Source organism: Oryx dammah, unplaced genomic scaffold (assembly GCF_014754425.2).
Source record: "Oryx dammah isolate SB20612 unplaced genomic scaffold, SCBI_Odam_1.1 HiC_scaffold_7, whole genome shotgun sequence".
NCBI classification, from domain to species: domain Eukaryota; kingdom Metazoa; phylum Chordata; class Mammalia; order Artiodactyla; family Bovidae; genus Oryx; species Oryx dammah.
In genome coordinates, this window is record NW_024070191.1 from 23,248,586 (window position 1) to 23,274,669 (window position 26,084).

The following is a 26,084-nucleotide window of genomic DNA, read 5'->3' on the forward strand; positions in this document are numbered from 1 at the left end:
GTAAATGTGGTGTGTGTGAGAACAAAGTGAAGCATTAAAAGAAAGAAAAATGTTCAGTTGCCAGATGCAAAGGGAACGGAGATATTAAATGACTGGTAGTGAATGAATGGCCAGCTCAATTTTGTGAGTCAAGGCAGTTTAATGGAACAGACCAGGAAAAAAAAAGAAAGAAAGAAAATGAAAAGAGTAAGTATTTGTGAAACTTTTGTTTCAGGTGTGTGTGTGTGTCTGTGTGTGTGTATTGGATCACAGTATTAAATATAATTCTTAAAATATATTTTAGAAACTTAGTTTTAAAGAGGTTAAAAGTCATCGCTCTAGAATAGGGATAGATAAACCTTTCCTTAAAGGCCAGATGGTAAATATTTTAGGCTCATGGATCATATAGTTTCTGATGCAAGTATCAGCTCTGCTTTTGTAGCAGGGAAGGAGCCATTGACAATGCATAAACAAATGGGCATGTTTTCTAGTAAAACTTTATTTACAACACAGATAGATGGGTGACCTGTGGGTGGTAGATGATGACTCCTGATCTAGAACAGTCTTGTTCAATAGAAATATAACACAAGTTATGTGCATATATATAAAATTAAAAAAAGATTAGTAGCCAAATTAAAGGTAAAATTAATTTTAACAATGTATTTTACTTTACAAAATACATAAAATATTGTCATTTCACTATAACAAATATAAAATTAATGAGATATTTTCTAGTTTTTTTATTCTAAGTCTTCAAAACCTGGTTTGTATTTTATATTTATAGCACATTGCAATTTAGGCTCCCACATTTTAGTGAGTGGCTACTGCACTGTGTAGGGCAGATTTAGAAAAACTCATACATGGGGAAGACTCTTCACAGTGTTACTAACAGCAGAAACAAAATCATAGGCAGTCCAATGGCCATCAGTAAAGGAATGGGTACACTATGGTATAGTCTTGTATCAGAGTACCATATAGCATTCAGAAATAAATAAACTTGATTTTAATGTACTAGTATGAAAAGAATTCTTAAAATGCTGACTGTTAAAAGTAGCTTGCAAAAGGCTCAAGTGTGACACCATTTATATACAATTTTAAAATACATCATGATTCTATGTATATATTTTACCATATATAACTGGTAAAATGGAAATGACACTCAACTTCAAGACAGTGATGACTCTGGGTAGCAAGGGGAAATTGAAACGGAAATTGTATAGGGAGGGATATTCCACTGTATCTGTAATATTTCCTTAAAAAAAAAAAAAAACCCAAACAGAGAACAAAATGGTAATTATTTGAAAAGCCTTGGACACATGCGTGTGTGAAAGTTACTCAGTTGTGTCTGACTCTGCAACCCCATGGACTATACAGTCCATGGAAGTCTCCAGGCCAAAATACTGGAGTGGGAAGCCTTTCCTTTCTCCAGGGGATCTTCCCAAGCCAGGGACTGAACTCAGGTCTCCCTCATTGGAGGTGGATTCTTTACCAGCTGAGCTACAAGGGAAGCCCCTGGACACATGAAACTGAGTTTAATCATTCTTTGAACTTCACTGCATGCTTGAAAAACTTGGAAATGAACATTCTTAGAAAGAAAGAAATCACTAGGGTCTGACTAAGCCCAAGGATGGCCACTTCTATTGACCTGCTGCTGAACCTCTGAAGGGCGAGGAACACAGAGATGACCCAGTGAGATTTCAATCAGTCCTCATGGGACAGACAGGCTCTATGAGGGTTGATTTCACCACAGAAAAGCCTCATGGATGGAAGTTATTTTTCAGTCCTAACAACTCATCTGAGACTGTGAGGGTTAATTTTTCTACATCTACTCAATATGAGAAGTCACAGTTTTAAAGCCCCACCAAGTGAACGCAGACAAAATCAGACTATTCTAGCGGCTGCAGGGATAAATTCTGTGTGTGTGTGTGTGTGTGTGTAGGGAAGTGGGAAGCCTCCAAATGTAGATGTTGGTAAATCTTAGTATCCAAGCCACAGATGGAATTTTCAAGGCTTCTGGGGACTTTACTACTGTTTCTCTACCAAAAAACCCTCAAGAAGTCGAGGTTCCCAACCAGTAACTAAAACCTCATAGGTACCTAGGATGCTTAGATGTAAATAAGGAGGAAAGGGGTAACCCTTTTAAAAAATCTTTCATATGAACTGCATCAAATATCATCCACCTTGGAAACCTGTATGATCTGTTGTCTTAGAGAATGGCCACTTCAATTATCAAAGAAACACAACCACACCAGACTTGAAAATGCAAAGGGGGAAGCTGGCCATCAAAGCGGGGACAGACAATCACATCGTTTTTGTGTCTCCAGTCTGTGTGTGCAATAGATTTCTCAAGAATCCTTGCAAAAGGCTTAAGATTCCAAAGGTAACTTTTCTGGGCCCTAATAGATTGTTCTATCAGATGCAAGGCCGGATGAGAATCCAAAGGCAATACACAGCCAGACTACAGTTTTTCTCTTTTAAAGGCTCTTTTCCTTCATTAATGATAGTTTGACTTGCCTTTCATGAAACTTGGTGCAAACTATCTATGCAATGAACTCCGATGTCACATGATTTAAGGAAGTGGCTTCATGAGGCCAAAGCCACATGCTCTAGTCTTTCCTCTCTGGATGGTGACTAACATTCTTATCAGCTGCAGTGAGAGCACTGCCTGCACAGATGTCGTTGCTCTGCACTGTGATAAATGACTTGTTCTTGCTCAGACTTCCTTCCCTACCTCCCCCCATGATTAGACACAGTCACAGGAGAGCAGTGGGAGATACCCAGCCAGCAGCACAGCGTCCTTAGAGATCGGAGCGCTGCAGCTGCTGCTCAGTGTTTGCAGAATGGCTTTTCCCCCCATTGTCCTTAGAGAAAGAAGCCTTGCCAGAGTTTTCTCCCTACCGTATTGGTAGAAAGCTGCGAAAAAATAATAATAATCCAGCCGGAAGAGCCATCTGCCAGACTTCCTCATTCATAGGAAAAAAAAAAACCAAGTCTAAAAATACCCCCGAGTTTTCAGAATGCCCAATATTCTGAACAGATACCAGACCCCAGTGGGGGCAGAGACTGTCTCTCAGACACGGTGGCTAGAATCCTCATACGCAGCACAACTGAAAGTGTGACCGAGGCAAACGTTCATTCTCACAGCTCTGAGTCTGGGTTAGTTTACATGTATCTGGTTGAGAAATTTTTGCCTCTGGAGCAGAAGGTAAGGAAAGTTGCACAGCACCAGTGTGCAGTTTTACACTAGTTCTCCAGACCCCTGTACACAGTTATACCACCCAGTCTTCGGATGAATCAAGTTCACTGCTATGTCTAATGTTTTGGGGAAGCCCTTTCAGGTAGCTCAGAAAGCACGAACATGTTCGAAAACTCAATAACTTAAGTTACCAAGAAGGGAAAACAAACTGGCTTAGATGCAACTAAATCAAGTCATGCCTTAATCAAAGAATGAGAGCCTCTTACCATCCCAGACTCCAGCCCTCGGTGCTGTGATCACCCGCATGGCCTCCCAGAGCCCAGGGCTGGGCTGGGCCGGTGCCGGCGGGGTCCTGCGGAGCAGCCCTGAGGATGAAGGGCCAGCTTCAAAGGCGGCCGAGTGTGCCCTGTCAGCCTGCTGTGAATTCACCAGCTCAGAGCTCTCCGTTTCCCCTCAGTTCCTCTCTGACTTTTCTATAAAATGCACTTCCTGCGAAAGCACAGGAAAATAGGGACGGCTCTGCCTCTGCGACCTGCGGCTTTCAATCTCCAATTGTCCTGTTGGGCTGCATCATCAGAAGCCATTCAAATACCCTCTCAAATACACTCAATTTCACCCTATTTCATTCTCTACTATTTGGCCAGATCCTAAAGTCAAAATCATTCAATGATTGGAGCTGAAACACTGGGTTGGCTTGGTGAATACAAGCACCCCATTTTTATTTATCTTATGCCTGTATGACCAGCAGTGCATTCTCCGATCCTGTCTTTTTTGAATACCATTCTCATATTTTCCAGTAAATAAATACTGACTGCCTGCTCTGTGCCAGGCACTGTGTCAGGTTTTATGGATGCAACAGCGAGGAGAGGTGATACTATCCTTGCTTCAACAACCTGGTAGATAAATATTGATCAATCTCCTCTAAAAAAGTATGCAGAGGGCTCGAGCCATGGTTGTCAGAAAACATCTGCAGCCTTGGTCATTCTGACTCAAAATCTCTCCAAAATCCTTCTCGCATAATGATGGTCAACCTTCAAGAACCCTACGCAGAGCCCGTGCAAGTATTCTTGACCTCTGCCGCCATACCAAATCAGCTCTGGTCTCGCACGGTAACAGAAACACACCTCCAGACTGTCCTTGATTTCAAATATCCCCCTCACCCCACCCCTGCACCATGTATACATTAGAATACATGCCTAGCATTCTGTTTGGAAAAAAAATTATCACCATTTTGGTTAATCAATATCCACTACTTCTGCTCATATATACTCTGCTCTGGTGGGGCGAGTCTCTCATTGTCCCCAAAGCACCCTGCATTCCTGTCCCTGCCCCATCTTGGCAGAGAGGGAAACATTCTCTCTCCCCTCCAAACCTTTTCCATACCCAAGACCTAGCAGCAGCAGCATCACTTACCTACAAACCCTTCCCTGGCCATCTCAGTCTTCTCTGACTGGTCTGTGCCCTCTGGGACTCATACCAAACTGAGTCTGATTCACATCACTGAGCATTTGGTTATAATCCTGGTTAGATGATTCTGTTTCATGTGAAACAGGCTTGTTACCACCACAATTATAAACTGTTTTGAGGAGCTGTGTCCTAGTCAGGACATGCTGGAACACAGAGTCATTATTAAATACTTCTTGATTAAGTTTATCTGCCTCTGTTTCAATAACTGGGAGGCATCTAGGAGGATAAATGTTTCCTTTAAGAAAAGAATCACACTTGCCCGGCTACACTTGCCCAGCAAAACTTGCAAAAGGCAGGAACACTGAGTAAACAACAGCCCTCCAGAAAGCTGGACTCAACAGCTGAGGCTTTTTCATATCTACAAAATACCACAGTTCCCAAATATCCTGAATTTATACAATCTAACAATCTTATAATTAAAAAAAAAATTTTTTTTCAAGAGATGGGATGAGAAAGTTAGATTGCTAAGCTGGAAAGGTTTTTATTGTTTTTATCCTTAGTGCTGTTTGATGAAGATGCTATGGGAATTATTCTGCAAAGTGTCTAAGTGCCAAATGAAGGAACTAATGGACCCAGTCTGCTCTGGCGACAGGCTTCCCCGCTGACTTATTAGCACATATAAAGATAGGAAATCAGTTTCATTTTGGGTCAGATGACCTTTACGGTCCCCACAGTGCAGGCTTTTTAATTTGCATTTGCAGTTAATGCACTGGTGACTGCTGGGGCACCTCAAGTTGAAAAAAGCCTTTGGTTTAACCCCAAAACGAAAGCACTTTGCATTCAGTGGAAACCATTTAAAAACAGGAATAAAGCCATGCTTATTTTTAAAGACAGCGGTATGCGCATGCATGCACGCAAACCTGCACCTACATACACATCTTTAGGTTACTAGTTAGCTGGTATAAAAACGGATAAAAATGCTTCAATCGGTCAAATGGAAATTTGCAGCCATTTGTCCTAACTATACATAGATATACTTTGGTACTGAGAGATACAAATGGCTTTAAAAGATGACCTTTCTTGTCTCAGAAAATCAAAGTCTCTTATTTGTGGCCCCCAGTCTGCATGGCTATGTCCTTTCCCAAAGAATTTCTGGTGCAGGAGAGGAAGGCAGCAACTCCCTAGTATGGGAAGGTTTAAGCCCAGGCTGAGGACAGGAGACCAGCTATGGAAAGCAGGTGAGAGTGTGCAGAAGAACTCGGCGGCTGGACCCCAAAACCTGGTCCACTACACTTGCATCTCCAATCTCATCACCTAACAACAGTGAGTCTCCAACTCCTGGCCTGTTAAGGAAGAAACGCTACATGTTCAAGAGCTTGACCATCTGTTCACACAGGGGCAGATGGGAAGAGGTGAAAAGGCAATGAATGACCAATGGAAAGTACAGGCTGAACTACAGTCCAGATGGGGCCCTCCCACCAGCTGCCCTGCCCACAGGTCAGCATAGTGTGGAAGGAACCTCTGGAGCCTTTGGGAACAATAGCAACGAAAACATTTGAAAAGCTTCCCAGAAGAGTTTCACTCTTAAGAGCATGGGTCCTGGGGCATCCCATGCACAAAATAGAGATAATACTACTACTTACCTCATTGAGGGGCTGTGGGGGGGGGTAGGTGGTGGGTTAGGAGGAGCTGATGACTTAATATTTAATAAGTGCTAAAAACAGCACCAGGTACAAAGAAAGTACTAGTTATACAGAAAGATGGGAGGATGGATGGATGGATAGATGGGGACAGACAGACAGAAGACTTCAGCAGCCTCCAGCAAATCCAGTATCTTGCTACCTGGATAGAAGATACCTAGATATTTTTCAATAGACAGGCTAGAGATTTCACTTTCATATTTTAAAGAGACCCAAAGATGAAACAAACATCTCCCATCTGACTTCTGCAGTAGTGCTTCTCTAGGAAAGCACACAACCATGCCGACTGGTACCACAATGAACTCAAACTTCCTGAGAGCTAGCTCTTGTGGCTCCTGGGCCATCCTTTCATGGGACCTCCCATTCTCCAAAGCAGCTATTCCAAACTTTCATCCCATTATTTGGTATTCTTAGCCACTATCTTCACCTCTCTCAAGTAAGCCTGGATTTGCTCCAACTCCCAGCTACTATAAACAATATTGTACTGATCCTCATTGTGTTTTACTCAAAGGCATCACTCAGGAATGGAAAGGGCCCAGTGTATTCTTATATTTCATTTTCCTGGGTAATTCATTTTAGCTTCCTTTACACCTAGACCTCAACAGTTGGTGATTAAATGACTATCACAAGCAGGAGGAAGGGCAGATCAACACTGAAGGAAGCAAAGGAAAAGGATTGAGGGGCTGGATTTAGGATTTACTATTTACTGTGCAGACAATTCCCTGGGTCAAGCTCTGGAGAAGACACAAATATCAAGGAGGTATTTTGAAAGATCTAAAGGGAAGTCACCAAGTAAATATAACAGATCAGCAAATAATCCTGTCCGGGTTTTCTTCTACTTTCTCCTCATGTTGAATATTTTCATAAAAAAAGATGACCTCACTTACCACCAATCAAAAAGACTTGGAAAAATTATTTGTAAGTAATTATGAAAACAATAGTTTTCAATTTCTAAAATATAAATTTATATCATAATATTTAATATTAATTTATATAATTTTATATATTTAATATTTCCAATTTCAAACTACTCCTCCAAAAGATTCTGACATATACCTCCTGCCTGGACTCCCTTACCCCAACCACCTAGGGCACAGAAAGTCAGTGCTAAAAGTTAAAGAGGGTGAGGCTAACATTCCTTGTTTAACATGATTTAAGGAATGAAAACATAAATTTAAGATCTTTAAAGAGAAATAATACGTTATATATTGGATACTAGATTAAATGGTAACTGTTGTTTTCTAAAATACAAACTTCCAAAAATTCATGGAATATTCATAAATCACTCATTATAATTCACAAAATATTCATAGTCACTCATTAAAAGTCAGAAAATATTCATAATCACTCATTAAGAGGAAACAAAACATTTTGGCACAAAATGGAGGTTGTAATCAGAAGACCCTCTTCTGCAAACACTTCGCTTAGGGCTACACGGGCTAGACGGACCACAGATACTCTCCCAGGTGTGGAACTTTCAAATTAGTACAGTGAAGTGTTAAGTTGCTCAGTCATGTCCGACTCTTTGTGACCCCATGGATTGTAGCCTGCCAGGCCCCTCTGTCCATGGGATTTCCCAGGCAAGAATATTAGAGTGGGTTGCCATTTCCTTCTCCAGGGGATCTTCCCAACCCAAGTATCAAACCTGGGTCTCCTGTATTGTAGGCAGATTCTTTACCTTCTGATAGGAAACAGTTATTGATCCCCAATGATTTTGCAATTACCGATGGTAAATTTTGGATTCTTAAGCTGGACTGGCAAACAGCTGGCACCTGTGGCTGTACACTGCTCCCCCCTCCCATAACCTGCAGACAGTATTGATGGAGTATGGCAAGCTGTCACAGTTTTCCATGTGAAACTCCAGAATGCTACTCCAACTGATTGTAGCTGGTGTGGAGGATGCAACCTAATTGCCCTGGTGTTGCAAGAACATGCAGTCACAAAACCCTCCCTTTGATCACACATTCATAAGGATTATTTTAAGTGACCTCCTCACCATGACTGATTTTAAAATTCCAAAGATTCTTCTTCCTTTTCTTCATAATCTTCAAAGTCTTATTACTACTTAATGTGTCAGTTAATCTCAACTATTCTTATCTTTATCCAGGGTATCTGAATTTTCATTCATTTTGACTGTCTATGGAGCTCTTGGAATCAGGAGCCATTGTGAAGGGACATACAGTGGAAACACTCCCAATCATTTGCCTAAAAGACAGGTTTTAAATTGTTTATAGCACATGTATAAATGGGCATGAAATGGCTAAAACCAAACTGCCAGGAAGTCACGGGGATCATCTGGTAGAGAAAGATACTAAAATTAACTGGAGAGTAAAATATCTGAGTAAGAAGGGAAGAGTTTGTTTTTTTTTTTTAAAGCAGTCTTTAATCTGGAAGTTCCCCTTTTCCCCCAGCGAAGGACACTTGTTTATGTAAGTCTGCCTGTTAGAAAAGTACAGTGAATAAATGTCCAGAGTACCAGACAAAAGCTGATGGAAGCGGAGGATTTTACAGAGCTGTATGGGGACAGAACAAACACTGTTAATGCCCACATTTTTAGGGATCTGCCCAAAAACCAGCTGAAAGAAACAAGTGAGCGATTTTAGCACAGAGGCTGAAGACGCTGCTCTTAAAGGGAAAATTATTAGTTGGAGAAATGGGGTTGCTAATGATTATTTGAAGTTGGTCTATCTACCCTGGTAAAGGGAAATGCAAGTCTTCTTGTGAGCACATCAATGATAATCAAACTGCAAATTTCCTGCACTACAAATAGAGAAAATGTCTCAGCAATTGGTGAGTTCTACACCTCAAAGGTAGGCTGGCTATTCTAGGAACAAAGTGCTTTTGATCATGTGATGGCAGAGGGGGCTTGATCATGTGGCCCATGCCTGTATCTCCCAACCCACTTCAGAAAGCATGGAAAATCTATTCTCAGAAAAATGAAACCACACCCTAGAATTCCTTGCAATTTATGGGTGGGGAAAAAAGTCCTTAGGTGATTACTGCCTGAAAAGAACATTCTTGTGGCGAGAGAGGGCTGGGCTCCAAACACCTGCTCAGCTTAAAAAAAAAAAAAAGCAAATGCACAATCGTTGGAGAGTAATTAATCCATGAAAGGGTGCATTGTGCTCTCATAGTGTTTGCCCACCTTGAAGCATTAATAGCATTAATAATTATTAACTTCAGTTTCTTTAACTCAAGTCACAGAATTATAATGGGGTGTCCAGTGAAAAATAAGGCCAAGATTTGTAGTTCCTTCTGGCCTTTATTCCCCTCTAATTCAATAATCTTTTACTGAATACCTACTGTCTTAAGGCATCCTATGGAAAAGTCAAAGAAAGTATATAAAATGTTTCCTGTACTCTCAAGAGTTTACAAGCTCTTAGAAAGATATGACTTATGAATGGAGTTTAATTCAAAGCACTGTGTTAACTGCCAAAAGAGAGGCAAGAACAGAGCAGGGGGGCGATCTGAAACTTGGGTGTCAGAAAGACACTTTGATATAAGTATTTAATGATGCTACTTGCTCCTTTCTCAGTATTTCTTCATGTATAAAACAGAGTTAGGTGCTTCTGGCCAAAATGAAATAAATAGGGTATGGCCTCTGCCTACTACTGTCAACTGAATAAAAGTTTCTTGAGCATCTACATATGCCAGGCATTAAACAGGATATTCTGAAATGATGGCTAAGAATGTCTTTTACCTTCAAGGAACATCTTTTTTTTTTTTTTTTAAATAGATGGCTATCTACATGCCTGTACTAAGTGTGATTTGTATTAGGTCAAAAGACCTTAAAGGAAGGATTGCTATTTCACTACTCCTGGACACCAAGCTGAGCTTATCTTGGCTTTACTGGGCAGAACAAGAAATTCAGTGAGAATCCAGATGCTGTGATAACCAGTCTCCACAAAAGCAATCAAAGCAGGAGTGCACTTTTGGCGGTCCTTTTGCACATCTGCTGATTTAATTCCTACCAAGTCAACCCTCAGGGGCCTTAAGGGGTGGAACTCCAGTAACTGGCTATTTTTAGCACCTTGCACAGAAAGTAGGCAATTAGTAGATATCTGATGAATTAAAGAATCTCTAATCCCTACGCCTTCACCATGGATGCCTTCTCAAAAATGGAGAGGATGCTGTAAATATTTTATATATGCTACTGTTCCACTTAGTGAATAAAAAAAAAATTACAGAATAAGAGAGGAATCAATGTTAGTTCTCCATGCTTCAGCATCACTAGATGTCCCACAACATTTTCTATCCACAAACTCATGGGAAGAGGCCAACTATAAATTTCCTGGCACAGAGCAGGATATAAAACTGTATTGTTGATATATGTGCTTTGTTTGCCAAACTTTGTGTGTGTATGTGGCGGGGCAGGGGGGGTCGGTTTCCCCCCTGAAGTATGCCCAGTATTCAGTCTTCACCGAACCAACTCGATCTCCAGCAGACTTATTTCAGTTTTGTCAAAAAGGTAAACACAGAGAACATTCCTGAAGCGTGTATAATGCTTTCTGATACAAACTGTGATTTTCAAAACGCCACTGAGAAAAGCATGTTATACATGAAGATTGTGGGATTTCCTGGTCAATTGTTGCCATCCCATCACAATCCACTACAGTAAGAGGTGCCTCAAGAATAAAACATTTTAAAGTTTTTTTTTTTTTTAATGTGGCCCATTTTTAAAATCTTTATTGAATTTACTACAGTATTGCTTCTGTTTAATGTTTTGGCTTTTTGGCCACAAGGCATATGGGATCTTAGCACTCTGACCAGGGATTGAACCTGCACCCCCTGCTTTGGAAGGGGAAATCTTAACCACTGGACTGTACTCTTGCCTGGAAAATCCCATGGATGGAGGAGCCTGGTAGGCTGCAGTCCATGGGGTCGCTAAGAGTCGGATACGACTGAGCATCTTCACTTTCACTTTTCACTTTCATGCATTGGAAAAGGAAATGGCAACCCATTCCAGTGTTCTTGCCTGGAGAATCCCAGGGACGGGGGAGCCTGGTGGGCTGCCGTCTATGGGGTCACACAGAGTCAGACACAACTGAAGCGACTTAACAGCAGCAGCAGCAGCCAGGGAAGCCCCTAGAGATTTAACCAGATTGGATATAGGATCTAGAGACAGTGACCCATCTCACTCATCCAATTCCAATCCTCAAAGTCATGCTAAGATAGCGTGTGATTGAGAGAACGTACAATGAAGTTCTTTTGGTTCCTCTGGGGAGTAATGTGGCCACTTCAGCGTGCAGAAAAGACCTCCATCTCTGACACCATCACCACCTGTCTGTGAGAAGCCATGTGAGAAGGATGAGAATTAAGAATGAACAAAAGCTTAGGACAGACTCAATCTCTGCTTCCCAGAATCCTTGCAGAGAAGGAGGAGAACTTAGTATAAGTATTGGGTTAAAATTATAAGCATGAGTGATAACTTTAAAACAAAATCATCCCTCACTTTCTTGGGGAAATGTTTCTTTCTTTTTGATTAGTCTCATCTGGGGCCAGATCATCTGGAAACTAAAACCATATAAACCTGTCTTATTTCTCATTCACCTGTTGTCTTCTAATTCTACCTCTGAGTTCAGGTCTACCAGCCTAATTCCTATTTGGGGATTTCTTTGTGAAATGCCTGTTTGACACTGATCAGATGATTTTCCCTTAACTGACCTTGTCACTGAAAAGCCATAAGTCATTTAAAACCAGGTTTGCATCTGTGAGGAAATAAAAGGCAGAAATAAATTTGATTTTTTTCACATCTTAATTACTCCCCCAGGCACTGGCTGCTCTCACTGAACTGCCTTGTCTCAAACATGACATTTAAACTAAGACGTACACATCTCTTTCCTGTGGGTTTTTGTTTTCTAACCAGCAGTATGGGTTGCTCCTTACCTTCTAAGTCTGCCCTATATTGGAGCAGGGGTGATCCAGAGACTCAATGGGATTGGTCAGGTTAAGCAGGTGTGAGCTTACACAGGTAGGAGGCTGCCTTGGCAGCAGCAGGTAAAAGACCCAGACCTCCTCACCTGCCTGGGAGGAAGGCTCAACATGTACTTGAACACCTCTACATGGCTTTCAGGCATTAAATGAGTATTGAGAATCTTCATCCTACATGGTACTGCAGCAAGAGTTTTCTCAGGAACCCTGATGGGAGTTTGCAGAGGACAGTATCTCAGAAAACAGAAAAGCTACTGCCAAACATTCAAAACAAGACCACAGGAAAGCCAGGTCACTCTCAACATCTATTTTTTTCCCCTCCGAGTCGGTCCGTTTTATAAAATGGGACCATAGGAAAGCCAGCATATGATTTCTTGGTTCTATAGTGGCCCGAGAAAGCACTAACTTACTTGCTTAAGTGCCTGTTAGTAAAAAGTAACACTACTCTGCATGGAACAGCCCCTCTCTCTGGAGTCCTGAGTGGACCTCATAACCATCATGACAGGTGTTATCTTTGTTCACAGGTGAGGTTGAGCCACAGAAATAAAATCCATTGAACAGATGACCCATGTGAAGAAATGAAGTTAACCTTGGATGTTGCTTAAAGACCTTCCAACATTTTCCCATCTTGGAAAACTGACATCAGCCTGTCACAGCCACCAGTGGTGCTGGATCAACCATGGGCTATACTCTGGTCAACACTCTGATTTGCCATCACCCAGACCAACTAGGTTTGAAGGCTGTGGGTTCCGAGCACCCACCTCAGTAAGTAGAGTACCAAGTTCCAGAATCAAAAGTCAGTTTATGGTCAGTTTATGGTATGGATTTGAGAGTTGGACTACAAAGAAAGCTGAGCGCTGAAGAATTGATGCTTTTGAACTGTGGTGTTGGAGCAGACTCTTGAGAGTCCCTTGGACTGCAAAGAGGATCCAACCAGTCCATTCTAAAGGAAGTCAGTCCTGAATATTCATTGGAAGGACTGATGCTGAAGCTGAAACGCCAATACTTTTGGCCACCTGATGCGAACAGCTGACTTATTTGAAAAGACACTGATGCAGGGAAAGACTGAAGGCAGGAGGAGAAGGGGATGACAGAGGATGAGATGGTTCGATGGCATCACCGACTCAATGGGCATGAGTTTGAGTAAACTCCAGGAGTTGGTGATGGACAGGGAGGCCTGGTGTGCTGCAGTCCATGGGGTCGCAAAGAGTCAGACACAACTGAGTGACTGAACTGAACTTATGGTCCTGGGCCTGCCCTCTTATATCCTCATGGGAGATGTGCGATGATTTAAAAGAGAATGCTGGTAATGCTTGAAAAATCTTCCCCAAATGAATATATATATATATATATATATATATGTATGTTCAATTTATTTTAAATAGTACCAGATGCTCTTTCCCTTTTTTCTGTGTTCTCTTAAGCTAGTTAATTTTATTTCCTAGATTTTTCTCCCCAAAGTTCTGAAAATAAAAACTTTTCTTTTTTTTTTTAAGAGCTAGCCCCTAGAACCTCTGAGATTCCCACCTGGTGTGAATTGTACATAATCCAATGGTTTTGTTTTTTAACAAACTGGCCTCCAAAACTCTGATCTCACCCCAGATGCTAACGAAGGATTCTACTTGAGTCACATTGCTATGGTGACTGGTGTTATTCCAAACCCTGTGATTCTTACCCAAGAAAGTTCTAGTTCCTTCTCCAAGGCTCAGGTGGTTTTCCTCCGATCAGGCCAGTCCCATTTCTATAAGGTGTGGGTATCCCTGCTACTGTTGACAGATCGGGGTGGCTTTTGCCTACAGAATTAATCTCTGCATTAGATTCTGTTCATCCATTTGAGCCTTTCAACAACAGGGTGTTACAAATGTATTGTTATTATTAGCCCATTTTGGAGAGGAACCTGAAGCTGCTCTGTCACAGCGAGTGGCTTGCTCGAGATCACTTAACATGCAGGTGAGACAGACGCAACATGAACTCAGTTTTCTGGCTCCAAAGCCCGTGCTTCCTACTAAGCCCTCCAGGCCTGAGGCAGACATGATGCCCATGTTTTATTTGAATGCCCTGCCCACTCCTCCATACACTGCTGTGTCTAAGGTGTTTGGAAGCACATACTATGGAGGCAGCCTGCCACGTATGCCGTGTGACCCTGGCACAGGTTACTCAGCTCTCTCTCTGTTTTGTCATCTGTAATTGGGGATGGTAATTCCTACTTCCTAGATCTGCTCTGAGCATCAAATGAGTTAATATGTCTAAGTCCCTTAGCTCCATGCCTGGCCCATAGTAAGTGCTGTATAACGTGGGAGCTCTTCTGAGCTGAGGAACCCCCCATTCAGTCAGTGAGCAAAAACCGTAGCCCAGAGTCTGTGCTCCTCCAAAGATCTGGAGGATGGCTATCTACTATGCATGGCAGGAGGCCAACTCAACACCAGAACAGAGCAGTGGTTCCAGAAAAAGCCCACGTTAGGACGCATCACAGCCCGAGATGCCTTGATGTTCAAAGTCAAATGTCACAGCTGTTTCCCTCTGTGGTCAATTCCCTGCTTCTGACATCAACCTGGAGGCACATGAGCTGAAACAGAACCACTGGAGATGACATGACTAAAGAAAGTGTTCGGAAGGGCTGTCATCTTTTGAAAAACAGCAGGCTGTTCCTTTCCCTGAGAGGAATTGGTTTTGCTCTAATTGAGAGCCACTCCCCCCTTCCCCCTCCCCACCTCAGAATCTGAATTCCATGCACAACTCAATACTTCAAAAAAAAAAAATTTTATTTTTCTCAGGCCTTTGAGAGGAACTTTAAACTGGCAGGAGAAAACGGTGAGAAAGCTGTGAGTTTCAGCACGCTACCGTGAAACTATATATATGTTTTTTTTTCTTTAAAAACCCACATCTGAGAGTTCTAAAACATGTCCAGTGCCTCCTACAACCTGCTTTTGCCCCCAAAGTCTAATCACCATCATGGCTACAATTTATGGAGCACACTGGCATTGCTCCTTTGCCTGCCCATCTCTTTGCCTCGCAAGATTCTGTAGCATAGCCTCCTGGAGCCTTTGTCTGCATGTTTAAATAAATCAGGAACTTTAGGATTTGGGTGGGGGGAAGCCTGCTGAAGACACTTCAGAGAAATGGAGAAAACAAGGACACCCAATGATAAGACGGTAGGCACCAGCCAAGAGTGACAGCCTCTCAGTGCTTCTCAGAAAGACACCTTCCCAACAGCCAAGCCCAAGCAGGGCACTGCTCCTAGGTTTGTGTGCTGAGCACCAAGGAGAAATTCACACTAAGGCACACGTGCCTACAGGCCCCAAACCTTGGCCTGATGTCTTGCAGGCAGCAAAGACCTTGGTTTCTGGAAGATGCCTCCGTCTTGCTGGACGAACACACTCTCCAGGCCCACCCAGACACCAAGTTGCACGCACACACAGTCGTACTTACCGTGACTTTGGAGGTGGCGGGGGAGGCGAGAACGCCTCAATCCCGCTTCTGTCCTTGGGGAACTCAAAGGCAAATGAGGCCGACTTGCTCATCCCAGTCCCAGCTTTGCTGTTCTGCCCAGAGGAGCCGTCTGTGGGGCAAAGACGGTGCCAGGCGGAGGAGCTGGCCGGGTCCAAGGGGCCATTTTCCACCTCTCTCCCCCAACTTTGACTCAGCAAGTCCTGCTCCAACTCATCCTCCTCCTCGATCCGGCACTGGCGACTCCAGGCACCGGCCTGGGGCCGGGGCCGCCTTTGCTCCAAGACTGACGTGCTGGTGGCAGGCGGGGGCCCCCTGGCAGAGTCACTGGCGGGAATGCCGTTGGCCCGGCAGGAAGAAGCGGGGTCAGCGGGGGCCCTGGATGGAGGCTGGGGCCCAGGGACGCCCGAGTTCCCTTCACTGAGGTCGGACATCGGGGAGGCGGAGGAGGATACCGGGGACCCTCCAGGGCTGCTCCTGGACATCTTGGGGGGGATGGCAGGTCTCCCCTTGGCCGTGGCCTCGCTGGCACCACGATGCCGGCTCTCCCTGGAGCCGAGCCCCTGCCCAGCTGAAGGCTCCTCTCCGCCTGTCTCAGGAGCCTGCTGGCTCGGGGGCCCGCGTGGCCACTGCACCCCCACCGAGGAGTCAGGGCTGCTCAGGTAGATTGTCCGGTGGTCCTCTTCTGGGTGGGCCGCCAGGACTGTGATGGTGGCCGCCAGCTTGGGGGCCACCTCCGGGCCTTCCCTGTCCTGGCCCCAGCCAGATGCGGCTTTCTGAGCCCAGGTGTTAACCGTCCGCACATGGGCCTGGCCCGGGGTGCCTGCCCCCTGTTCTGCCTTGGCCTGCGGCCTGGAAGGCACTGGAACGGCCTTCTTCCTCTTGGTACTCTCAGCATAGATGGGTTCAGACTGTGCAGCCTCCCTGGAGTGGGCTGGGGGCTGGGGCTCCCCAGTCTGCCCAGGGCACCTGCTGGAGGCCACACCATGGCAGCCAGAGTCCTGCTGCTTCCCCGGCCCAGGCTCCTTCCTGAGGGAGCAGTAATCGCTCTCAGGATGAGGGGCCAGGGGGCTGCTGGCGCGGCTGTTGGCACTCCCGCAGGAGAGGCCATCCGAAGAGCTGGCAGCCTCTGAAGCGAGGGACTGCTTCTTGGGGCCCAGGTGGGGTGGGCTCTCGGTCGGGCCCTGGCTGCAGCAGTCCCTGGGGAAACTCAAAGCCCGCTTCTCCTCCTCAGGTGGCCTGGCAGACACCCGCGGCTCCCAGCAGGCTGCCGAGCAGTCCCTGCCGCCCTGTCTGTGTCGGGAACCGCCGGCCCGGGCGGCGTCCTCCGCGCCTGGGCTCCCGGGGCAGCAGTCCAGGATGGAGCAGTATTCTCCCCCTTCGCTGTCCCCCGAGGGCGAGCACCTTTGATCGCTGTCATCCTCCGAGGGCAGGGACTCCCGCAGGGGCTGAGCAGACGGGTAGGGCCCCAGGCCCTTGTGGCAGCCGGAAGTCATCCCGGAGAAGGCGGCCAGCTTGTGGCGGAAGCTCTCCTGCGGAGAGTTTAGCTCTTGGTAGGGGATCGCTGGTTTATCGTCTCGTCCAAGCTTCTCGTCAGGGAAGCTCACCGGGTGGAAGGCGGCACTCCGGTCCCCCCGGGGCTCTAGGCTGTGCAGGCCGACCATGGCATAGGCAGGGGGGCTGCGGGGGTGACCCCTGTCTGTGGGACCCGAGGGCCCGGCAGGCTTCTGGACGCCTCGGAAGCTGCCCAGATAAACTACTGGCGCGTCTTCCTGCTTCGGGAGGGGGAGCTTGCCGGGGGCTCGTCTCCAGATGACCTACACAGCCCCAAGGTTAAAAGACTTACATTAGACCTTGCCAGAGAAAAAAGGAAGAGAGAGAAAGTGAGAGGGCAGGGCCATGACACTGGAAACAGTCTTCCGAGCCACAGTTAAGGAGCCAGGCTGCCTGCCTACCCTCTGATCTCCCTACGGCCTTCTCATCATCGCGGGGCTCCCCTGGAGCCGGCAGTCTTCCCAGACACTGCGCTTCCCGCCCATGTCTGTTACTCTTTTGGCTGAGGGGAAAAACACTAAAGAAGAACATTTTGCCTTTTCCCTTGAAACTTCTAGATGAGATGAATTCTCCCATGGGCTTTGAAAATAAGAGTTTGAGTTTTAATTTTTGCTTAGTGTTCATTAGTCTTTTGATAAGAAAACAAAGTCATAAGGCTTTTAAAAACATGGTGGGTGGGGAGTGGGGTTAGAGGGCAGGAGGGTGAGGGGTGCCTTCTGAGCTGGGCCCTGGTTCCCTTGCATCACTCACTCTGAGCCACAATCTTTCTCCCAGTGACAGGCAGTGACCTCAGCCCAAACCTGCATAAGTGGCTGGACTAGTTGAGCCTGAGACAGTGATGTAGGCTAGTCATTCCCGTCACTGAAATCACAGTCCCCTCCTCCTTTCCTTCTAAAATCTCCCCTACCCCCACTTTCAAAGAAGCCTCAAGGCAGGGCCGGCCTCTGGCTCCTTTCCAACATGATCCAAACTAGAAAAAGTTCCTGGTTTACATCTGTGAAGGTTGAAGGTGCCAAGAAAGGCCTGGGGAATGAGTGTAACCAGCTTCTGGAAAATGGAGCAGCAGCTTTGCAGGCGACTTGAAGCTGAGAGCAACCCCAGGAGGTGGCTTGCCTCATTCAAGCCTCCCTTGATTTAAAACTGACTTTTGATTTCACATAAGCTCACAAAGCCTTCCTGACCTACTCACCGTGATAGTTTAAGAAAACTAGAAGAGGTAAAGGGGTTACAAGAAGTCCCAAGAATATGTTTTAGACATGCAGCTTCTTAGAAGACATGTCTAGAGGCAGCAGGCTTCATGTGCCCTCTAAATAATTAGACCTTGGTCAGGGTCAACGGTGGGGTGGGGGGTGGGGGAGTTGGGCAGGGGGATGAGCAGAATGGTCTACTCTCTAAGGATGTAATTGTCTTTAGTAATCCCAGATCAAAGGCGGAAAAATCCAAGCTTCCAAATTGGAAATATGAACACTGGCTGGGAATTGGATGATATCACGGAACTACTGCTGACATTTTTAAGTGTGATAATGATATTTTGTATAAAGACTTAATTTTTTAAGGAGGTACAATCATGATGCAATATCTGGGGTTTGCTTTAGGGGAAAGGAGGGGAAGGGAGAGTAGGGGCAGGGATAAAGATGGAAGGAGAGTGATCATGAGTTGATGACTGTTCAAGCTTTTGAGGCAGGGTGGTGGATGCATGGGGTTTGTTAAGCAATTCCTGCTAGTTTTGTATATATTTAAGATGATCTCTTAAAAGTTTTAACTTTTTAGAAAAATGCCTCATTTTAGTGGCTATGTCCTGATACAATCTCCAAATAAACTTGGAGGGATTGCATTCATGGTTCTTGGCCTGAAGGGACTGAGAGAAAGGAGGGCAGAGAGAGAAGAGAGGGTAGCAGTCAGGAAGGAGCAGTCTAGGGCGAGCTACCCAGGAAGCCAACCCGAAGGAGTCCTGCCGGGACAGCTCACCCTGGCTGCCCGCCAGTCACAGCAGCCTTACAACAGGAGCAGCCCCTGTAAAAATACCATGGGGCTGAGTCAGCCTCACCTGTGCGACGTCGGCACTCACGCCGGCCTCTGTCCACCCATCAGAAGCCTCAGAGCTCATCATGGTGGGCTTCACGGCGATGGTGGGCTTGGAGTAGGGTGAGCCGCTCAAGCTGTCATCTTCCGGGCGGCCGCTCTCCGGCCTGGGGTGCAGGCGAGGCGGAGGGGGCAGGCAGCCAGCTCGGGGCTGGGGGCGGCCAGGCACCAGCTGATGGTCACTGCGCAGGCAGAAGCAGTTTTTGCAGGACCCGGGCTTCCAGATGTGCTCCACAAAGTCGCTGCACGCAGACATCTTCGGGCTCTCGGGGTTCAGTGGAATGGTCTCAAGCATCTTGAGCAGCAGATGGGGTACTGGTTCATCTTGCACTCGGCTTGCTGGTGTGGTCTCCGGGAAGGTGGAAGGGGCTCACTGGGCAGCTTCCTGGAAAAGCAGAACACTTGCCTGATCAGAGGTCTCCCCTGCCAGATCTCCCCTTAGTGTATGCTCAGTCCTGTCCGACTCTTTGCGACCCCATAAACTGTAGCCCACAAGGCTCCTCTGTCCATGGGATTTTTCAGGCAAGAATACTGGGGTGGGTTGCCACTTCCTATTTCAGGGGATCTTCTCCACCCAGGGATCCAATGCCCATCTCGTTGGTCTCCTGCATTGCAGGCGGATTCTTTAACCGCTGAGCCCCTGGGGAAGATGGGGCATGATCAATCAGAGTCTGATGATATGACTGTGGAGCAGAAGGGGAAGAAGAAAAGAGGTGAAGATGACTATTCTATTTATTCCAAGGCCTCACCCACTTGTCATGAGGCTCTTAATCCCTTTCTAGTGGGGTGGCCTTAAAAAGCTATAAAATCTAAACACAGCTCTGTTGCATGTGTGGGTGTGTGTGCGTGAGTTGCTCAGCTGTGTCTAACTCTTTGTGACTCCATGGACTGAAGCCCACCAGGCTCCTCTGTCTATGGGATTCTTTAGACAAGAATACTGGAGTAGGGTGCCATTTTCTTCTTCAGGGGATCTTCCTGACCCAGGGATTGAACCTGGGTTTCCCACATTGCAGGAAGATTCTATACCACTTAAGCCACCAGGGAAGCCCCTGATGCATGAGTAGAGAGTGTAAAAGATACTTCAGTCCCCTAAAATCCTGAGCACCTGGAGGTTCTGGGGGCAGTTCACAGGAAGAAATCACACAGGGCTGGAGATGAGAAGCTTGTGACTGATCTGTGCATCACCTGCTGCTATGGGGTCTAGAGCCTGGGACTTGGCCCCAGAGAAATGAGAACTTCCAAACAGGACAGCAGGTAGAAATCGTGGCTTCTGGAAAATAAGCCACAATTTTTAACCGAGAATGATATGAGAGGGGAGGCAAGCCTGGGCTCTGAGATCAACACTGCAACACATACTTGTGAGGAGGTGGAGACAGAAGGGGTGAGAAAGTGGAGAGGTGTGGTCTCAGCTGCTCCCCAGGGGGTCCTGGTTGGGAGGTCTGGCATCTTGGGAATTCTCCAACCCCTCTAATTAATATGCCTTATTCAGCCCAGGGCTTAGTGAAATCAATAGACCTAGAGCTTCAGGCCTGGGGGAAACAGAAAGAGAGATTCATGGTCATGTAGCCCTGTGGTCTAGGTCTGGATAGACTGTACTAGAAGTAGTTGTACAGTAGACTGTACTAGAAGAGTCATTGCTCACAATGATTTTCCGTATGAGAACCCTAAGGAATCCAAACGGAAATCAGTCCTGAATATTCATTGGATGGACTGATGCTGAAGCTGAAGCTCCAATACTTGGGCTACCTGATACAAAGAGCCGACTCACTGGAAAAGACCCTGATGCTGGGAAAGATTGAAGGCAGGAAGAGGAGGACGACAGAGGATGAGATGGTTGGATGGCATCACCTCACCGACTCAATGGACATAAGTTTGAGCAATTCCAGGAGTTGGTGATGGACAGGGAGGCCTGGTGTGCAGTCCATGGGGTCGCAAAGAGTAGGACACGACTGAGCGACAATGAAGAACCCTGGAGGGGAGGCAGTCAGCTTGCTTAAAGAGTTTACTTCCTCTGAGAGTAAAACTGAAGGCGGAGAGTTTGCACCACGGAATTCACTCAGTAAATTCACCACTGAGGGGGAAACCTCGAAGGATTGCAGACTTTAACCAGTTCACCTGAATGAGACCCGTCAGGTAGCTGTCACCTCCATTTTACAGATGGGAAAACAAACCCAAGAACATAAACTGAGGCATGTCTGCAGGCGCAGAATGCTCAGGGGTTCCTCGGAGAGAAGCCAACTTTGCTGGCAGCCCCTCATGTCATCACCTCACACGTTACACTGAGTCGCTTGCCATTATCTATTTACTGCTTTTTGCTCTCCTTTCCTCACTTAAATGAACTGACTTCCTCAGAAGGACAGTGTTCAGGAGAAAATCATCCTGAAGAATCTACAGTGAACAGACTCATTAAATAGAGAGGGTTTGGCCCCAGGGTCTGCTTTCCGCTTTCCTCTCGTGAGAACTGGCTCTGAGGTTGCTGCTCTCCCTACCATCAACAGGACTAACCAGGTGGAATGAGCCAGGAGCCCCAAAGATCATTCCAGAATCTCTATGGGAAGAGCTCTCTTTCTGGTCTCCCACACTTGCAGACCAGGGTGCCGACTCAATGAGAGCTGAAGCTACATTGGGCCTCTTTGTCCCTCCAAAGCTAACCAGGAAGCCCACTGTATCTTTAAGCTAAATGAACTCTCTGAAATAAAGACAAGTATCTGTCCTTCGTGACCATCGTTAGGATCTTCTGCATCAAGATGATTACAAGTTGGCTTCTCCTCCTCCTATAAATATACCCAAGTGGCAGGTTTGTTCCTTGCCAAGTTCCCCAGAAGAGGTCACTAAGCTTCAACAAGCAGAGGATGAAAGCAAGGGTTTTTCTTTCTCTCACAATCCCAGGCCAGGGAGGATTTTGGAAAGAGGAAAAAGTAGAGGAGGCATTTTGTTGTTCAGTAAGGCAAAGCTCCATACCCTTGCCCTGAGGCAGGGAGAGGTCCTTTCCTGGGAATCCTGGCCCCCTCTACTGCAGGCAGAGGCTTCCACACCCCAGACAGGATGGAGGGAGAGAGCTTGGGAATCTGGTCTGAGTGGGCTCACCTCCTTCCTGCAGCTCCTCACAGGGCTGGGCTGTCTGAGGAGTGAGGCATCCACAGAGTGGGGGGCAAAGAAAGCCACGTGGGGTGGCCACACATCATTTCCTGCTCAGATAACTGACCCAAATGTGTTATGGTTGCTTGGTGCCAAAGGTCCCTCCTGTGAGCAGATGGCTCACTCCAGCCCTGGGACTTCAGGCTGGATTACCAACATTCAGGAAGCTTCCTTCAAAACCCGTCACCAGTTCCTGAACACCCTCCTCGCTCCCATCCTCAGCTCTGAAATTCTCCGACGGTGGGTACAACTTTCACTACGCCAACCGCTCAGAGACTGGAAAACGTTTTTCTGGGAAAAAGAATGAAATGAAGCCCTGGGCTCCTTACCATCACTGACTCACTACACATCCTGTTAAAACTGGTTCCTCAGTCACAGCAAACAGAATTTATCACTACATCAAGCCAGAAAGGATTCTCTCTGTCTAGAGAGGTTCTGGGCTTGGAACTATCTATTTATTTTAAGTCAAAAGACAGTGGAAAAACTTAAGTGGCACTCACCAAGCATGAGCGTTGCCTGCCTCGTGGTGCCAGCTCTCCACCGCCTGGGAATGGCACCTTCCCAGCCCACATTCCTTACCTCCAAGGGCAGGCAGCCCTCAGAATTATGCAAATTCCCCCATTTCAGTGGGAGGCAGCAGTGTAAGATTAGAAAAAGATCTTAACATTCTTTCTGATCCAAGTCATGATAAAATATCTTTGCCTCTGCAAACTTCTGCACCAGTCGTGGCTAAAACGTGCAAGACTGAAGCTGTCAGATACACACCCACATCATAGGATAAAGAATCCAAACAATGATGACCAGATCCACAAAATCAAATCTCTGGGCTCCAAATGCCCTTCACACTTGCACTGAAAGTTGCACATGCCTTACCCTGAAGTGAGAGAATTCTGGAAAACAGTCATCTAAAAAAAATTTATCTATTTTTTACAATTAAATACATTTAAATACAATTAAAAGAATGCAAAAGAGGTATATTTATGGAAATTTGTCTGGATTTCAACACTCCATTGACAGGGGTTGCCCAGGCAGAAAGGAGTAAGTAAAGGCCTTACCTCCTGTCTCCCCACCACCACCCACACGCACAGAGGGTAAGTCATGCTACTCACCCAACTTTTTATTTTCTTTTTTCCTTCTCCAGCGCTATGTAATCTAATCTCATCAGCAGGAATGTGGTTTTTGTGGGTTAGACCCACTACAATCTAAACCAGTAAGGAAGATACCCGCATTCCTCAAGACCCCAAGATAGCGAAATAACCGCAGAATTCCCCAGTGCTTCCTGTCAAATTTCCGGCTCAAAAGGGGAAGGGGTTTTTCAGGCCAGTGATCAATAGGGCCTTCCCAACCTGACTCTGGGCTGGATGCCCTGCAAAACTCCTCCCTCCTAGACCTTTGGGCTTTGCTCTGGGCTCTGCAAAGCCATGTGCTCACTGGCTGAGCTTCACCTGAGAGAAATACAGTCAGCCGGCCCTGCCTCCTCGCGTTCTCACTGAGGACCGGAAAGTGGAGAGATTCTATTTTCTCTCTGTCTGTCTGTCTGTCTGTCTGTCTGTCTGTCTCTCTCTGTGTGTGTGTGTATGTGTGTGTGTGTCTGAGTGAGTGATTCTATTTTGTGTGTCTGTGGCGGGGGAGGAGGAGGCAACATAAGCAAAGGTTAACAACGTGCCCACGGTAGCCTCTCAGAGGGCTCCGCCACCGCTCAGGAAAAAGGTATCGTCTAGTTCCCCCTGGAGACCCCCAGGCTGGCATCCAACTGCGGGCTGCCTAAGAGGCAGCTACTAACCTGGCGTCCCAAAGCATCACGCCCGGGGTCCCGATCCGAGCCGCCGAGCGGTCTCTCCCTCTCTGTTCCTGTGACAATCCTGCAGCCGCGGAACGGCAGTCTCCACAATAGCAATCCCCAAAGCGCTCCGGTCTCCTGCCCCAAGTCCAGCAGCCAGACCAGCTAGACCAGAGCAGTCGGTTCCGCTGCCGGAACTCGAGGAAAGTTTCCCTTCCGAAAGAGCGCGATTCTCGAACGCATCGAAACATACCTCTGGCTCCCCGGTCCTTCCCCTCCGCCCCTCCACCCCCTAGCCCGGGCTCGGCCCTTCCACCTCGGGCGCAACCCCGGGCGCACGCGGTCCGAACGCTCCACCCTCCTCCAGCGACCGCCTGTCACCCCCGGGGGACGCCGACGGGGGTCGCCTGCTCCACAATCGCCGCGCTCCCCCGGAGCTCCCCTCTGCGGCCACGTTTGCCAGACAAAAAAAAGAGGCCGATTTGGGAGAAGGCGCCGCGGGCTCACCTCGGGGCTGCGCTCCCCCGGCCTCGCCGCGGGTCTCCGAGCCGCCAGCCGCCCTGCTGGGCGCCTCGGAGCATTGTTTGGAGAGTGTGCGCGCGGTGCGTGCCCGGCCGCGGGCGGCGTCTTCTGCCCGGGCCCGGCGGCCGGGTGGCAGCTGCGAGCGCGGCTCCGCCCCCTCCCGCCTCCGGTGGCGCCGCCCGCCGGGCTCCGCCGCACCTCCGCGGTCCGGGCCGCCGCCCCGCGCCCCCAGCCGGCGGGCTCGCTCCCCGACCCCCGACGCCTCCTGGCGATCCCCGCCCCGCCCCTCCCTCCGGCTCCAGACGGAGGCTCCGCCCCCGGCCCGATACTTGGCGCCGTCCGACCCGGGAGTGAGCGCCCCTTTGCACCTTTTTCCAAGGATGGCCCCACGGGGCTCTGCAGGGACGAGTTTCGGTGTCTGCAGCCTTCCCTTTCCCATAACGTGCGCGTAGGTATGTAGGTGTCCTGCATCCCTTCGTCCAGCCTGCTCTGCCAGACCCGGAGAGGACGAGGGAGAGGCGGTGGAGGGTACAGTCCCAGATCTGGGGGTGCGCAGGGGAATGATGAAATCAGGAACCCAGACGCGTCCCGAAAGTTGCGTGGGCCCCGAAATTGTCAATGACTTGCTGCGGGTAGGAGGAGGCTGACGCGCCACCCAGCCTGACTGGGAGTCCTCAGTCCCTCGACTGATGCTTCAGGCACCTGGCGTAATGCCTTGAACTTCAGTTTTCTGAAAGTGGAAGGCAAGGGTTGTTGTAGGAAGAGCTGGTCTTCCTCCAACCGCGGAGAGCCAGGGCTTCTTAGGCCGGTATTACACCTGTGTTTACACCATTTCCGGTTAGTGACTCATTCACCGGGATAGAATGAGTTCGAGATAGTCCTAGGGCTAGAAATCGTTTAACAAAGAGTATGACAGCCTATGACCCAGACAGTCCTCTCCCTTCCTCTTGCCGCCTGCAACAGGCTTGAACCTTGACCTGGGTGTTTCTCCAGGGAACCTGCATCCAGGTCACCACCTTGTGCCTGCCTGGTAGGGAGAAATTGGGGAATGGAATAGGAAGAAAAGACCTCGAAGAACACCTGTGGCTTTCTGGGTGCTCCTTCCTCCTCCCCAGAGAGGCAGTGAGTCCAGTAACTCCAGCAGGTCCTCCTCCTCCAGGGAACCCATCAGGATTCGCTTGTGAGCCTCCACCCATCCCAGATGAGGAGGCTGGTTCTCCTTGAGATCCCTGGGCTTACCTAGTGACCTGGCATTGACATGGCAGGGCAGGTGGGGTGAGGGTGGGGAGAAGACATGTATTTGAGATTTGGCTTCTGTGTGAGAAATGGAGACTGTTAGCAGGGATAT

At 47.4% G+C, this 26,084-nt stretch overlaps 1 protein-coding gene across 4 annotated transcripts in view; it reads right to left on the reverse strand.

The window, feature by feature from the left end:
* The window catches only part of PRAG1 (PEAK1 related, kinase-activating pseudokinase 1), a 47,378-nt gene extending 22,541 nt beyond the window's left edge, over positions 1-24,837 (reverse strand). Inside the window, exons 1-3 of one of the 4 annotated variants that reach the window (XM_040243187.1) lie at positions 24,722-24,837; positions 19,262-19,681; positions 15,643-17,477 (exon numbers count right to left, since the gene is read on the reverse strand). In XM_040243187.1, the coding sequence (XP_040099121.1) occupies positions 15,643-17,477; positions 19,262-19,591 (2,165 nt within the window). In that variant the 5' untranslated portion in view covers positions 19,592-19,681; positions 24,722-24,837. Of the gene's footprint in view, positions 1-15,642; positions 17,478-19,261; positions 19,817-23,543; positions 23,965-24,217; positions 24,498-24,721 lie in introns of those variants that run through there. The other 3 variants (XM_040243188.1, XM_040243189.1, XM_040243186.1) reach the window with 3 other exon arrangements.
* Between the last annotated feature and the right edge of the window lie 1,247 nt (positions 24,838-26,084).